The sequence below is a fragment of the Lepisma saccharinum genome, chromosome 18, assembly GCF_977018435.1.
Source record: "Lepisma saccharinum chromosome 18, izLepSacc3.1, whole genome shotgun sequence".
NCBI lineage: Eukaryota > Metazoa > Arthropoda > Insecta > Zygentoma > Lepismatidae > Lepisma > Lepisma saccharinum.
This window is the reverse complement of record NC_139246.1, coordinates 53,835,863-53,853,606: the sequence shown is the minus strand read 5'-3', so window position 1 is coordinate 53,853,606 and position 17,744 is coordinate 53,835,863. Positions and strand designations below refer to the sequence as shown.

The 17,744-nt window shown below is 37.9% G+C and overlaps 1 protein-coding gene across 1 annotated transcript; it reads right to left on the bottom strand.

Moving 5' to 3' along the window:
* Positions 1 to 11,190: 11,190 nt before the first annotated feature.
* LOC146002080 (cuticle protein 19-like) lies at positions 11,191 to 16,980 on the bottom strand. The gene is made up of 3 exons (XM_083139796.1): positions 16,907 to 16,980; positions 14,881 to 14,997; positions 11,191 to 11,579 (listed from the first exon to the last, which is right to left on the bottom strand). Exons 1-3 carry the CDS (start codon positions 16,922 to 16,924, stop codon positions 11,322 to 11,324), a joined length of 393 nt encoding a protein of 130 aa, XP_082995922.1. The 5' UTR covers positions 16,925 to 16,980; the 3' UTR covers positions 11,191 to 11,321.
* Positions 16,981 to 17,744: the final 764 nt, after the last annotated feature.

Sequence of the window (17,744 nt, the reverse complement as noted above, 5' to 3'; positions counted from 1 at the left end):
CTACAGATAAAAGCACCTTCAGAAGCAGTCAGAGATGGGTGTCATTTTTTTCCAAAAAGCAATAGTGGACAATTCCACATCTACCGAGTCAGGGGTAGAGGAGGCGAAAATGTTAAATAATTCTGGAAAAAAATATGAATCGCTTTCATTCCGTATGGCTTCCATAGATTTCATTTTATAGTTCTGTGTGAAGGATTGTAGCCATATTGAATCCAAAATAGGAAAATAAATTTCTCAAGAAATCATGTTAACTTCAAACAATATATCTCTTGGTTCCTTATGTTAATTACTACAAAAAATGCAGTGGTTGCCAACTCAGCCCCGCGAAGCAGAGAACTCAGAAGGCAACACTAAAAAATTGTGAAAATGTTTCACGTTAAATCTTTAAATTTCATAGTCGCTCTGCATGACTTGTATAGATAGTGTACTCTCTGTGAAATATGGAACATATTGTATTTGTCTTAAAGCAGCCACTGTGCTTCAACGTAGAGGACGATTATCCATGCAAATAATTTTTAATTTCAGAAAAGTATTGTGCAGACTTTACATGGGAGGCAGATATGGACTTGAGAACAAGTGATCATTATCCATGTTATTTTTATCTGGCTTATTGCCATGCAACAAACGAAAAAATATTAACTATTCGTAAATGGAAAGTATTCCAAGCAAATTGGTCTTATTATATTAAACTTTTAACTATTTATTTCTCAGAGAATGATGGATTAAAACCTGATAATATTACATATTGTAAAAATGTAAAAATCATTTCGGCTGCGATGGACTTAAGTTGTCCCAGGGTGATAAAAAGTAGTCAGCAACACTTCCCAAAGATATATTGGTGGACAAAAGGGTGTGCTGAAGCAAAACTACATAGAGTCGAATTAGTAAGAATATACCAAATCCGGAGAACTGGATAGCATTCAGACGTTCTATGGCCAAATCAAAGAGATTATGCATAAAAGCAAAAATAAAATCATGTAAATTATTTTGTCAAAATTTACACCCAAGCATGAAATTATGATATGTGTGGAAATAGTTTAGGTCGCTCACAAATCCTCGTACAGCAAATGTAGTCCCTTTGAAATCACATTGGAAGACTGAATTTATTCAGAAACTCATACCTACAGTGCCAGACGGAGTAATTGAAACACCAAATGAATTATGTAGTTACACATCAAAACGACGTTCGACGAAAGGTTTTGCAACTTCAATTTCAAAAGAGGAAATCTATGAAATCATCATCGGCAACAGTAAAGAATCTGCTCCAGGGATGGATGGAATTACATATTCGATGATTAATCACCTTCCAGATGTAGCGTTAACGGCGATGTGCACAATTTTTAATAAATTCTTAAATAATGGAAAAGTACCAGAAGATTAGTCCAAACAGTTGATTATTCCAATTTTAGAAACAGGCAAGGACTCTCAAGTAGGTAAATCATATAGACCTATAGCTTTCACGTCAGTTATAGGAAAGATATTTGAGAAACTGATACAAAAAAGAATAGAATGGTTTTAGAAAGCCAAAACATATTTCAGTTCGAACAAATAGGATTTCGAGTGGGATTAGGATGCCAGGACGGATTAATCAATCCTTTCTCGTATATTTTCGACTCACTGAAAAGAAACAGAATTGTATTAGCTGCATTCTTAGATGTAAGCGCAGCTTATGATAATGTAGATATTAATATCCTAAGCCAAACAGTACAACAGCTAAAAATACCTCACAACTATGTTTTGATATTATGGAAGTAACTGAGTAAATTATATGTACAGGGTGGCTCAATAAGTCACTTAACACCCTCGGTACAAGGCCACTGTGGCATGGAATTTGAAATTGGCGATGACCAATCATTGCCTGGCCAAGGGGGAACCACATTGACGCCACCCACACGGTCGGCGGCCATCTTGATGTCCGCCATCTTGAATTCAACTTCAGAATTTTAAATGGGAAGGGGGTCGTGTGACATATCAAAATGGGCTAGAATTTCACGAGAAATGCAATGGTGAAGGTTTTTCGACGTATCTTTAACCATAAAAAGTTATGACTGAATTCTTGTACAAATTAGCTCGTTTTCGAGGTTTTAGAAAAATGCCTTAAAATTTGTTTAGCGCATCGGTAATGCATCGAGATCAAAGTGACGTCTAGGGTGAGACGTTTGCATGCCATTGCATATTATTTTAATCGGATACATCCATGAAGAGCTCCGCATTATGAGTGGTTGTCGCGAACAATTACCAGTGTGACACTTCCATTGAATTAAAAGTCCTTCACAGTGACAAGGCTAATGTTATGTTCAGAAGGAAGTTTATAAACAGAATATGTGACCCTGGTCATCTGATAACTAACTTTGGACAAAAACTGGTTCATAACGTTCCCATAAGTGTTCAGGTGTTCTTCCCTATTGAAAAAAACTCTGTAAAAAGTACCTTATTCCATAAGCAAGGATGAAAAAAACTGTTTATTTAACAAATCCAAGTAGCCCTAAGCATTTAAGGTTCCGTTGATGGAAAATTGACTAACCAATCGTGTTCCACACAGCACGTCACACCATTAACTTACCAACACTAACCATTCAGCTTTGATCTGTCAAAAATGGGTTATCAGATAAAAAACATCGAATATTCTGTTTATAAACTTCCTTCTGAACATAAACATTAGCCTTGTCACTGTGAAGGACTTTTAATTCAATGGAAGCGTCACACTGGTAATTGTTCGCGACAACCATTCATAATGAGCAGCTTTTCATGGATGTATCCGATTAAAATAATGTGCAATGGCATGCGAACGTCTCTCCCTAGACGTCACTTTGATCTCGATGCATTACCGATGCGCTAAACAAATTTTAAGGCATTTTTCTAACACCTCGAAAAGGAGCTAATTGGTACAAGAATTCAGTCAAAACTTTTTACTGGTTAAAGATACGTCGAAAAACCTTCACCATTGCATTTCTCGTGAAATTCTAGCCCATTTTGATATGTCGCACGATCCCCTTCCCATTTAAAATTCTGAAGTTGAATTCAAGATGGCGGATATCAAGATGGCCGCCGACCGTGTGGGTGGCGTCAATGTGGTTCCCCCTTGGCCAGGCAATGATTGGTCATCGCGAATTTCAAATTCCATGCCGCAGTGACCTTGTACCGAGGGTGTTAAGTGACTTATTGAGCCACCCTGTATATTTCCACTTTTTCAGTGAAAGTAGAGGACCGTATTCAGCCTGCAAAGGGTTACCTCAAGGAAGTCCTTTAAGTCTTTTGTTATTCAACATATATATGATTGGGATGAAAAGGAAATTAATTCCAACAGTCAAATATCTTCAACATGCAGATGATATCTGTATCTATATGTCCACGACACAAATTCATACTGATTTTCCTGTTTTAGAGGAACAAATATTGGAAGTGCAAAAGTGGCTTAAAAGTAAAAAACTCTCGATTTCAATGGAAAAATCTAATATTACAATTTTTAGTAAAAAGGGAACACCTCCAATAGTTCACTTGTTCCCATTACATCCAGAGTAAAATATTTAGGTGTCATCTTGGATGAAAAACTAACTTGGAAGGACCAAATTAAAGCAATACAAGTCAAATCCAAAAAGTGTTTAATTTGTTCAAATCAATAGCAAATACTCAGTGGGGATGTCATCCTCGAGTTATGCTTTTATTTTACAAGAATTATTTTCGGTCTTTGATAGATTATTCTCTATTGGCAATGTGTAACTTGACAGAAGGAAAATTGAATTCCATTGATGTCATACAAAGGAAATTCTTGAGAAGATGTTTAGGTGTTATGAACAGCACTCCAAACGTAGTAGTGTACATGGAAGCGGGTGAATGTTTCATTTCATGTATACAGAAGATGTTAGCAGCAAATATGCTCTTCAAAGTGAAATCATATTGTGAGCATCCTTTCAACAATGTACTAACAAATATGATACACTTATATGAAACAGGAAAATAACAAACAGAAAAGCTGCTACGTGGATAGAATTGTATAATTCGTTTTGTTCACAGCCTGTTTTTTCATTAGAATATCCTCAACAGTCTGTGGATAATATTCATTTCCCTCGTTATTCGCACATATCGGAATATTTTACTCAATGGCCAAGTTCTTATTTCATATACACAGATGGATCTAAAAGTAAGTCAGAAGTTGGATGTGCAGTGTACGATCCACAACATAAAGCAGACCTATTATTTCGGCTTCCACAAGACTGTTCAATATTTACAGCAGAATCTTACGCAATTTACCAAGCTTTAATATACGTCAAAAAATTAAATTTACGAAAGTTCTTAATACTTACTGACTCGCAAAGTGTATTACAGGCTCTTAAATCTTCTTACAAGAATCTTTACAAATTATCCCCTTATATTATAAATTGTATACAATTAGTTCAAACAATACAAAAATCTGGATGGAACATTGAGTTTTCTCGGGCTAAAGCTCATAGTAATATTACAGGCAATTCTCATGTAGATGAATGTGCAAAGAAAGTAGTGTGTCTTCCAAATATTACGAACTTATCATTATACCTAGAGGAAAGAAGAAATTTCTCAATGAATGGTTTGATTGGTGTCGAAATGAACTTACAACAGTTGGAGAATTATACAGACCATTTGTTGAATTCAAAACACAAAAACCATGGTTTCATCATGTAAGTGCTACAAGAAATGTAATTTTATTAATTAATAGACTGAGAACGGGCCATTTGTGTACTAGGCAACATTTATCCAAAATTGGAATAACGAACAATAAGAAATGTGAATGTGGCTGGGAAAGTGCAGATGCACAACATATAATACTGGAATGATCAAAACATAACAGAGAGAGAAATATCTTGTATAAAACTTTAAATAATCTAAAGGTTCAGTTTCCAACAAATTTATTAAGTTTAGTTGTTAATCCAGATGTGCGGATTTTTTATAGTTTGTTATCATTTTTAGGGAAGTGTAACATACAATTGTAAAAGGCAAAGTGTTCTTTTCTTTTCTAAAAAAAAAAATCTAATATCTGTACAATAGGGGGGAAGGACTGATAATTTTACTGTAAAATAATTGTGTACATTTTATATGTGTATTGTTATGGACAAAAAAACGGTATAAAAGCTCTTAGGTTCCAAATAAAGGAATGAATGAATGAATGAATGATTTATTGCAGTTCGAAACTTTGACAAGCATCCTAATAACGATTTTTGTTCCGCCAAATATAGTGCACTTCGTAAAATAACGTGGGTACATGACAAGGTAAGATAAGTGTGAAGATTGTGTAGGAATATGCATTAACTTTAAATGAGCTTAGAGATTTGTGTACGTAATGATATTTTATAACATAGGTTATTTTCTAAAAATAATCATATGAACAGCAAGGAAGTAGTGCCATTTAGTAATATTGCCTGACTTGTCCTTAAAAAATAACATTGCGAGTTCTATGCGTGCGCGAAAGTCTCCGTGTTCTCCAAGCTTGTTTTCAAAGCACCAGCAAGGACAGCCTTCGAAGAGGGGCGAGAAACAGATTCTACTCAATATTTATGTAACGTTCTGTCAGTGGTATCCTGAGAAACCAGTAAAAGAAGTGGTTAAGTTGGTATCCCAGTGCAGTGGTTTGTCCTTAATGTAACCAAACTATCTCAACTGTGCCAATTGTATCCTGTCTTGAAGCTTCACCACCCCCACTATCTGTGGGATCTCTTCATTCCTTATTCTATCCCTTCTGGTCTTCTCCAATATACTCCTTAAGAACTTCGTCTCCACTGTCTACATTTTCTTTGTCTCTCCGCCTTGAAATCAAGGTGTTGAGAGTTCGATACCCGGTGGAGGCACATTGCACAGTGGTTCGGAACCCACTCCAGTCCAGATTAGCATATCTGTGCATAAAGTGGACTTAAAAGCTATAATTATGGGTAACCAGGGCAAGAGTGAACATTTTTTTTCGGAAGACATATTTGAAGTGAAACACGTAGAGTAAAGATATGACAATGATATCACATGAAAAGTACAAATTTCTAGTATCATAGGAATGTCACATTTATGAACTTAGGCAAACTACCAATGTGCCACAGGGAATATTTCCGAACTCTGCAAAAATTCACTCTTGCCCCGGTGGGTGGGGTAAGAATAAACAGGGCACGGGGCAAGAAGGAACACACAAGTAAACATTAGACATTTAATGAAATACAAAACTATTACACCATAAGAGCTCAAATATTGTAGTTGGAACATATGTGAAAGAAAATGTGATGCAGAAAGTAGCTATGAAACACAAACAAAATCACTTGCAGTAGTCGCACACATTCAGAGGCTGTGCAGAATCAAAGTTTGAGCACTGCTCATGAGACCATTGCTGGCAAATGGCACAGCGTACCCACATTTCACCTTCGGGAGTTTCAGCAAACAATTCACCACAGAACTGGCAAGGTGCATTGTGGCTGGTGTTGGAAGCATGAGGTGTTGTGTCGTCCGCTTGCGCAGAAGATGTCTCATTATCAGATCCACGAAACGAAGGTATGTTCTTGGATTGTTCACCTGGCACTGCTGGCTCCAATGATGACCTTCTCTTGGCGCGACTGGCACAGTTTCGTTTTCTTGCTCTTTCTATAAGCATATTTTTATGTGGTGACGATGTAAGAACAGTTGATTTTTCCCCTCGCCCTGTGTTGGATGCCTGTAAGAGAGGAAGTGGAGAAATATCTAAAATACTTTGCGCTGAAGTGGATGGAACTGGTTCATTGCCTTCCTGGTGGACTACCTGTTGTGTTACTTGGCCGTCTGAGATATCATCTTGTCGACAAGCTGCCTCTGGATCACTATTTCCTGTGACAGAAGTGCCTGGAACGTTGTGATGGACTTGCTCTGCCACTTGGTGCTCTGAAAGGCTGGAGATCACGTAGTCGACATCCTGGAATATGTCGGGGTTGAAAGGATATATCCCAGTACATTTGAATCCGGCAGAGGCAATTGCACCCGTCGCTGTTGAGCTACAAGCTTCTGTTACAAGCTTAGCAAGATCAAAGTGAGTAACTTTTCGCCCTGGATGATTTGACATCCATAAGTCCAAACATTTGTTGTACTTTGCTTTAAAAGGAGAAAAGAAAGATCTGTCCAAAGGCTGTAATTTATGGCTGCAATGTGGTGGGAGTGTTTACTATGTAAGCATGTCAAGATTACATCTCTCGAGGAGGGGCAAGGGTGAACGTTCCTTCTTATCCCATTCACTCTTGCCCCGGAATTGTCGTCCTTTACAATCGTGGATGCCAGCTCTTGGCTGGGCACGTGTTTTCTTTCTACACCATGTCCAAATAATACTTAGGAATGATGCCTTTCGCACGAACATTTACAACCTTCCACTTGTCGTATATACTACACTATCAAATGCAACACATACCCGCAAAAACTTTGCTCGGGTGGGAGTTTTCAACTTTATGCCACTTTCCTCGGCATCACAGTCCAGGCCGAACGTTCTGCTGCTGTTAACACTCGGTAGCCATGTTGACTTCCCGGTTTACGCTATTCATTTGTTTTGCGGTGTTGCCAAATCTACGGAAATGCGATGTTTACTCTTGCCCCGATGTTCACTCTTGCCCTGGTTACCCATACATTCAATTCATTTGTCTCTCTCTGTCATTGTCTATTGTCCATTATTGTTTGCTTGACAAACAAGAAAAAATAATAACAGTGACAACTATAAACATCGCACCTCTCGTAGAAAGCTCAGATCCTGGCGCCACCTGCAGAAGACCAGACTAGCTGGAGACCACTGGTGAACCAAAAATGGCGTCAATGTCGGTGAAATCCAGAAAGCTTCATACTGAAACAAATGAAGACTAGGTTCGGAAAGCAACTCATATTCGCCTTTATTAAGAAAACTTCACTGATAGTGACTAAATCACAGAATATACTCATGAATATTACATACTTTCACTTAACGGCATCCCATTTTGCATGTGCACTACGAATTTAAGTGATATTGTTTGTAAAAATATCGAATATTGCGAATGGAGATTTTTCTGCATGTTGCAGCGCAACACAGACAATGGCGCTACCACAGGGTTGCAGGGGGGCATTGCCTCCCCCCCCCCCAACCTTGGTCGGAAATTAGTTCTAGGGCGGGCAAGGGGGGCAAACATTGACGGCCAAGTGTACCTGCAGAGACAATTACCACTAAGAACTTCAAATTTAATGCAAATAAAAATACTTTTCGTAAAATTTTCGTCCTCGGTTCGCTCGCAATATCTGCTTTCCTTAGTCTTATGAAGTTCAGAACCGTAGCTAGGGGACGGCGGGAAACGACCCTGAGCGCCGAATGACCTAAATGAAAAAAATAATTGTAAAATTGATTGATTGATTTGTGTTTTAAGTGTACTTTATGCACAGAAAGGCTAATTGAGACTGGGCCTATAGCTTAAAGTGGGTTCCGAACCACTATGTGTCTCTACCGGGTATCGAACCCGGGACACCGTGATCACAAGGCGACGATGTCACCACTACACCATCGGGGAGGCACAAAAGTTATTAATGATATAATGCCATGGCGTTCCGTGAAATTATTTGCGCCCTATTCAATTAATATTGATTTCAGCATGCAAAAAAATTGGATCCAAAAATTTTTTTGCTCGCAGTTTTTGTTTCTTCGCTGTAATGCATTGTGAATCACCAGACAGAGAAATAAGACTTGTCTTAATTGATTTTGTTTTAAATTCATTAAATGCATGAACAACTGTTCTTGAGGAAAGGGAGCGTTCACATTTCAGAGATAATTTATGTAAAGTGGGGGTAACGTCCCATACTTTCTTGATCCGGTCATGAGTGAGGGTGATGTGATCAGCATCACGCCCCTGACCGCCTTTACGCCCCAGGGTTTCTCCCAGGTACCCATGTTATTCGACGCTGGGTGGGCGCCGGGGCCGCTTCCAAAAGTTCCCGGATTTGAACCGGCCGGGGATCGAACCCGGGACCTTGACCATGGTAGTCAGACGCGTTACCGACTGAGCCACCGCGTATGCTGTATATAATATGTATTAAGGAAACTTTAGATACGTACACAATATAGTGTCCACGTCGCTCCACGTTGCATAGATGTGAAACATATATCGTGCATGAAAGTTATGTTAATGTAAAATATATTATACTTGGAATGCATTTATCAAGCATTTTCTATCTTTCAAAAATAGTTTATGTGCTCATTGCTTTCCGTTATTAATATGAAATTGAACATGTTAAGAAAATAATTCGAATCGTTTGTTCGAACACAAATGCTTTAGAACAAACTTCTACCCCCTTTTTGCGTAGTTTACGAGGATAATAACGTCCTTGATACTACCACTACTAGTGGTAATAATAATGTTGGTCCTGGGTTCGAATCCCGGCTTGGGTATGGATGTTTGCAAGTATCCATTCATCATTTTCATCATGACATCACTCATCTCCATCTTCGCAAATTAGCCAATAGTGACACAAGAAACGAAGTAAAATAAAGCAAATCAATAATAACAATAATAATAATGTTATAATAACATTATTAGTAATATTATTATTAACATTATTTTATTATCAATATTATTAAATTATTATTATTATTATTGGTACGTTTATCCTGGTACTTGCCCCCCCACCCCAGACAAGAATTTGTGGTTGCGCCTGTCATCACAGACGTATGGTTTGATGCACCAGCACACTTTTTTTTCACTTTGCACGCAAGTGAAAGAACAACACTATTAAAATGTCAACAGTTTATGCCTCCATCCAGATTATTAACCCTCAGTGTAACAAAATCAGCATGGCACTCCTTATTATTGGCTATACAATAGATATAATGAAGCAGAACAAGTTTCAAAGCAGACGACGCCATTTTGATGTAAGTCTTGAAGCTTTCCTGGCGACGAATGATGAAAAGATTCTGTCGGGCTATCGACCAGGTGAGTTGTGGGAGGATATCTAAGCTTTCGAGAGCTAAAGTCACTCTCAACTTCAGGGTAGAAGACTTATATCCTTAATATGAGAGTGACGTTAACTCTCGAAAGCTTGGAATCCTTGGAATCTTTTCCACAACTCACCTGGTCGATAGCCCGAGAGCATATTTTTCATCAGACGCCAGTTTCATTCACCAGCTGCACCAGCTCTAGAGTCCCATGTAAAATGATGACGTCATGGTTCAACGTGCTGGAAGCTCTGGTGGACAAGTACGGAACGTCAAAGGGTGCATCAGCGGTGCACCTATCCCATGCACAGGTGGGTTCTGGAAGGCGCCCTAAGTGTGAAACGTCAATGGTGTTTCAACCGCAAAAACTTGGTCCCTGTAGCCGTTCCACTGTCGTCTCCCCTTTTCGCCACTGGGATCCTCCAGTTAGCGCACTGGATCATATTAGTGGTGACGTCACAGCAGACCATTGAGCACGATTTGAATCCAAACAAATGTGGCACGTGGTTTTTTCCTATTCAAAGGCATTGAATACTCCATCATAAGAGGTAGCTTTAAGTATTGACACAGCAGTTCTTGAACAAAATTGTGATGTATATCGTACATTCATGCAGAGGTGAGATTTCAGAATACGTCGATATATTTACTACACAAACCTTACAGAGCATGAGGTAAAGAATTACTGGAGTAAGAAAATCATGTATTTTTTTTAAAAAAAAAAACGAGCTCTACAGTTTCCGAACACACCCGAAGCTATACCGAGCTCACCTTCGTCGATGCTACCGATATGATTTCTGGGAGTTCAGCACGCTCATATGACTGCAGCGCGGCCGCCTATTGCTGCAGTTTCGTATCGGAAGCCGCTAGAAGCATTCGCTTCACTCGATTTCCTAATCCATTTATTTTTCCATTCTCCTCTGTAAGATATGTGCAATAATATCGACGTATTCTCCGAAATCTCATCTTTACATTGATGTACGATACACTTTTGTTTCGTTACTGCTGTCACAATTCTTAAGCTACACCTTCCGATGGAAAATCTAATGCTTTTGAATAGGCTAAAACGCGTAACTACTTTGTTTGGACTCAATCTTGCAGTGTGACGTCACAATAACATGCTCCCTTGCGTCGATGGTCGCGACTATGTACTTTTCTATCGGGCAGTGAGCAAATGTTAGCTGCAGGCTACAAGAGAATTAATTGTTCATATATCCTTTGAGTAATACAAGGGTAGGCAATTCATGAATTTTCTGAAAATAAATCACCGTTCCTTTATTTTATCAAGTTTTATTTTTGAGCAAATACAAAATGGTAGGAACAACAAAAAATAATTTACAAAAAAAAAAAACATCGATATGAAAGGAACTGGGTTCGACGTAGTGGACTAGATTAAACCTTCATGAGCCAACTATCTCCTGCCACCCGTGATACCCTGGCCGTAGGTTTTGGGTTTGACATTGGGATGGACAGCGTGACCCTCCTTCTTCACGACGGCATTAAAGCCGTTGTCGTCGGCCGTGTACTCCACGATTCTTATGACGCCGTCCGGCTGCAACACGGTGTACTGTCCCTTCACGACGTTTCCATCACGTGACTCCCACTGCAACTTGTTGTCGCCCGTGTGTTTGTCATCCACTGCGTACTCGAATTCGTACTTAGGATGGGCCTAAAGGGAAAAAATGATAAGTGATCAAGCCTTGAATAAAGGGATTTGAAATGTGCTGTTGAGTAACCACAGAGCGATCCATTGAAGTGCAGACCGCCACGTCAGTGTTTGTGCTATCGGCAAGCGAGGCATTCGCCGCCGCATGTCGGCACTGTAGACTGTCCGTGAATCAAGCGCCCAAGTTTCCGTAACTAGTTTAAAGAGTGATTTATTTACGACATGGAACTTTTACACCCGGAAATCTTGTTTCAAATCGGCTTTGAACTTCACGTGCTGTGCAGTAGTAAACATTTGCTGAGGCATAACACACTTTGCGGTTGAATGCGCTAGAAGAAACGCAATACGTAACAAGCACTCTAGCACTTCACGGTCACCTGTCTACTTTCAGGACCTCCGTATGAACCGGTTTCTATTCTCCCACTAGCTTTTGTTAGTGCGGTCTTAATAAAGAAACATCAACCATATGTGGCATGGAAGGCAACTAGTTTGAACACTTCGTTTTATAAATCTCGTAAGTAAATCTCTTCTTAAAATAATTACAGACGCTGTTGTGTGCTTGCTTCATCAACACCCTACGATGCCGATAAACAGCCGCGATTTCCTCGCTTGCCGATTGTGCAAACACTGACGCGGCGGTCTACACTTAAATAGATCGCTCTGTGAGAATGAATATGTGAGACTACTATCGGATTAAAAATTATAGATACTCGAGTTTGGACTCCAATTAAAAAATAACCAGTAAACCTACATAAAAACGAGTTACATCACAATTTAGCTTATCCAATTCTGCGTTAATCTATGCTAGTACATTTCTTTTTCGAGTATGCCTTGTATTTTTTATCGTTGAGAATAAAAAAAAGGCGTTTTTTTTTTCAAACGATCACTATCTTTAAAATTCTGTAAACGGGTTGTCCGATCGTTATGAAATTTTAGTAGGGTCAGGTAGAATGGTTTTAAACACAATTTTTAATTTTCAGGTTTTCGAAATTCCTAAAAAAAACACGTTATTTTCAATTTTACCAAACAACTTTTTCTTGGTATTGGGTAGTCACACAAATACAATATTGGTCCTGTTTTGAAGTTCTTTGCATCTGTTTTTATAATCCTTTATCGTCGTCAATTCACATTGTGAAACCGACTTTATACAGATTTTTAGTCAGCGGAGAAAATCTGTACGCGGAACGTAGTCAACGCGGCACAAAGCGATCTCCGTTGAACCGGCCGGCCACGTTGCGAGTCAATGTTTGCGGTGTTGCCAAGATCCACGTACGTGATTGATTGATTTAGTTTATTTTACATCGCGTTTTGAGCCTCTTGGCTAATTTGCGAAGACGGGGATGAGTGATGAAATGATGGAATTGATGAATGGACATTCACAAAGAACCAAACCCGAGCGGTTTTCGAACCCGGGACCCTTGGCGTCGCAGCGGCCACAGGGTCCGGCCAGTTCCACGTACAGATTTACTCCACTGAATAAAAATCTGTATAGCTTCACAATGTGAATTGACAGTGATAATGGATTTTAAAAACAGATGCAAAGAGTTTCAAAACAAGGCCAGTATTGTATTTGTATGACTACCTAATACTAAGAAAAAGTTGTTTGGCAAAATTGAAAATAACGTGTTTTTTTTTTAAAAAAAATAATAATTTGAAAACCTGAAAATTAAAAATTGTGTTTAAAACCTTTCTGCTGCACCCTACTAAAATTAAATAACGATTGAACAACCCGTTTTTGTTTTACAGAATTTCAAAGAGAGCGATCATTTGCAAAACTAAAAAGAATACGGCCCTTTTTTTGTTCTCACAACGATAAAAAATACAAGGCATACTCGAAAAAAAAACAAGATTGGTATAGATTAACGCAAAATTGAAAAAAAATTAAATTTTGATCTAACTCGTTTTTATGAAGGTCTACTGGTTAATTTTTAATTGGAGTGCAAACTCGAGCATCTATAATTTTAAATGTGATAGTAGACTGTTTTACCTAACCCATTTCAATATTTTAGTATTGCGTCGTATTAATAAAAGTTAATAAAAATTAGTAAGAGCTCATGAACACTTTTAGAGAAGGAAGTTCTGAAGACGAAACCAAGTGTTAGGTAATAAACAAAATCTGCTTATAGATAACAATAAATTTGAATTTAATTAAGAATTCACACACACGAGACTGACATTAACAAATGAACGATATCTCTTATTTAGTTTATTTTACTTCGCTTTTCTGCCACTTTTGCCTAATCTTGAAAATGAGGCTGAGTGATGTTATGATGAAATTGATGAAGGGACACTCACAAAGAATAACCACGTGCGACTCCTGACGTCGTGAACGACATTAAAGAAGAATGTGAAAGCAGTGTTAATTCTGGTAATGCATTATGGAAGGTTGGGCACGAGAAACCTACCCACATCATGACACTTGGTCTCAAACAAAACTTTCTCATAAATTAATGCCATATAATGAAACCTTGAAGGTAAAGAAATGTCACTCCTAACCTTTACAATAAATACTGGAAATGTCATAGTGAAGGATAAATAAGAATTCCAAACTAAGTGAGTGAGAATGTCTCTCAAGACGAGGCGGTCTGGTTTAACTTTCCAAACTTTGTACTTTATCATTCATAAACTTTTAAAAAATACAATAAGGTAACTACGTATGTCTGTAGTTTTGTATGGATATGAAACATAGTCTTGCGCTAAAAGCTACTAACTCTCTAGCCTTCTGCCATTCGTGTCACACGGCCTGCCTATCTAAGTCCTCTTCATTTAATTATTCTAACAATATGTGGACATAAATACATACAGTTCTAAATTATGTAACCTTCTCCACCCACCTGTTTCCTCATCCCATTTAGACCGAAATAGTTTTATAAGGATGTTATTTTCAAATACTCTTAATTTATGTTCCTCTTTTAATGTAAGTGAGGGGAACATAAATTAAGAGTTTTTGAAAATAAAATGTTAAGAAAGATATCGTTGGGCATAAGAGAGAAGAGTGAATAATATAACATAATATTGATACGCATAATCTATATTTATGCCATTATATTATTAGAATAATTAAATCAGGAAGACTTCAGTGGGTAGGTCATGAAGCATGTATGGAAGAGATAAAAAGTATTGCAAGGTTTTATTGGGAAACCTGATGGCAAGAGACCTGTGGGATGATCAAGACGGGGAAGGATTGACAATATTTTGATCGACCTGAAGGAAATTAATGAAGAGAGTTAAGAGTTGATTAATCTTGCTGCTTCATCCTTATTCCATAATCAATTGTCAATTACAAATTCCATTGAGTACTTACGTAATAATCGACTACTTTCTTGTGATGTGTCTTGTGTTGAAGCAAATTTACGTCCTGTGCATAAACTGGAGATGCTTCTAATAGCGAAGCAGCTACAAGGATCACAAAAGCGAACATCTGCAAAGAATAATCACTGCGATCAGAAATATAGATTAGGCCATTTCAAGGATAGTACGTAGTTACATACAAAGACAGTAATGAATGTTTTGAATACACACACACTCATGCAATTTTGCTTCATGATAAGATTGTTATCCTTCCTAAACATCAAGATATTTCGTTTAATTTCCAAGATCGTGTTTTCGGAGAGTCACGTGTCACAGTAGGATGACCTAGTGTACTATAAGTTCCAAAAAGAGTAAAATTACAAATAGGAAAAGAAAATTACAAAAACATAAGGACTTTCAGGCCAATTAACTCATAATTAACATCAAGAAAATTGAATTGTTACAAGCGTGCTCGATCCCTTGAATGATAACATTATTGTTAGTAACTGCTCAGAAAATATAAAGTGTTGTATATTATTATTATTATTATTATTAGGTTTGAAATATCTATAACTAATTAACTGTAAAAATTTGCACTAGTTTAATTGGTACTGGGCTTAAAGTTAATATTGGTTCCGAACCACTATGTGCCTTCCACTTATTATACTTATTCAGATCCCATAATTACCTCTCCTGCACCCATCCCACACGATATATTTACATGAATATCTTTGTCTAGCCACACAGAATATTAGAAATGGCTCTGTCTAGATAAAGTGTCTAGATCAACATTGTTAACAATTTTTTATCAGAGTTTTTTCTTTAATTAATTAATTAATTGATTGATTGATTAGGTTTATTTTACTTCGCTTTTGTGTCACTTTGGGCTAATTTGCGAAGATGGGTATGAGTGGTGATATGTTAAAATAATGAATGGACACTCACAAACGTCCATGACCAGGCCGAGATTCGAACCCGGGACCCCTGTTTTTTTTCTTTTTTGTCAATTTAATGGGACTTTAACGTGCAGCTTAAAGTTAGATCCGAACCACTATGCAGTGGGTCTCCACCGAGAGTCGAACCCGGTACCGCTTGACTAGTAGGTGACAGCGATCGGGCAAGACTTGACGAATGGATGATGAGACAAACACAGTGACATCAATGATTGGCCAAGGTGCACATCTGGGATCTCTGCCTTCAGAGCGTTATGCAGCGTAGCTACGTCTCCACAGAGGCCAGCTCATTCTTTTAGGAATTCACAATTTAATACTAATCGAAGAGACAAGGGCGTACTTAGGAGATGTGCTGACAGGGTTGCAGCCCTTAGCAAGGAGACGAATTAGAAAGTTAATTCTCGGCGAATCAATTTGAGAGGTTATAATACATACGAATCAATGTATGAAATTATTAAATATTTTTCATAAGCAAACAGTGCATGGTCAGGTCATAAAGTCCCATTGGCGCTGTTTTCTGGTTTTCGAAACCGAAGCCCGCTAGTTCCTTTCAAGTATTTCTCCAATTGTCCTAATAGTGCTGAGTCGAATCGAACCCGGAACTCGGAACCCCTCACGCTAGCAATTTGATAACGTGTGCGTCCAATGGTCCTATGTGCATAGACATGTACTTGCTCTGTTAGTATTTATGTTTCTTAGCGTAGCTTTTCTTCTATTTTTGGATAATAACGACGATGAGAATGAGTGATGATGATTAGATGAAATTGATGAATGAACGCTCACAAAGAACACCCGTGCCAAGTCCTGGATTCGAACACGGGAACCTCTGTCCAATACTTACCACGATCGGGCAACGAGCAGACATACACACACACTAACACCAAATATGTATTCGTGTTCTAAAATCATATAAACCATTCTTATAAAATGTAGTGAGAACCAGATTTAGCCCTCACCCCCATCCTGGATACGCTCGAGCCCAGAGACATAGAAAAGTAAAGAAAACTATCAACAAAAAACATGAATCCAAATAGCTCAACAGGATTTTAAAATGCTTAATAGTTACAACGAAACTTGCATACGCACCATCCAGTTACCGTACATGATAATATACAGCTGAAAATATTCACCGCTGCTAGAGAACCAAGTGCTGGAGGAGGGTGATTCACTGAATGAGATGCCATATCCAGCGGCTCCTTTTATAAGGCAACAACAATAGGGAAAATCGAGCAGTGGAAAAATAACATTTTTTTTAACGAATCGCATGCTTTCACGTTCACACTTATGTGCGTTTGAAGACGCGTTTGTTTCAGTGCGTCCCCTCTTAATTGCCACAGGACTATCACTCTCGCAGTAATTGTTCGACGTTTCATTATTCCAGCGTCCTGGAGTGTGCATTAGAAGAAAATAAACTTTGATAACAATTTAAGAATTCTTGTCTATTGTCTCAATTCGTTGGCTATATTGTTACGTGTCTTGCACGAAACTGTAAATGCTTGTATGCTAGTGTTTTCCCCGAGAAGAACTTCATAGAAAATAATCTCAAATTTTATCATCTAAAATATTAACTGACCATTCTCTAGAATTTTATCGCGGAGTTTCTTTTAGTGTCTGTTAAATATGCTATGATGTTGAAATCTGAGAAGCAAATCTATAGTGAGTATAAATCCTTTGGAAACAAGGCAAAAGAAAATACATAATAATTAATTTATATAATTCAATGAATTAATTGATGCAAGTGTGTGTATTGTTTGTTTCTTGCATCGTCGTAAGATGTATTTTAATGCATCAAAAGAAAGAGAAGTGTTAAGATGAAGGAACAGACACACTGGAATAATATTTTATAATTGAATACTCCCTCTGTCCCATAATTATTGTCCGGTACATTTTTGTTTGTTGTGTCATAATAATTGTCCGATATTCA

What these genes read in the sequence shown, in the direction of transcription:
- LOC146002080 (XM_083139796.1), bottom strand. An exon ending in AGAAAGTAGTCGATTATTAC is followed by an intron (nt 11,580 to 14,880) that starts GTAAGTACTCAA and finishes TTTTCCCTTTAG; the next exon opens with GCCCATCCTAAGTACGAATT.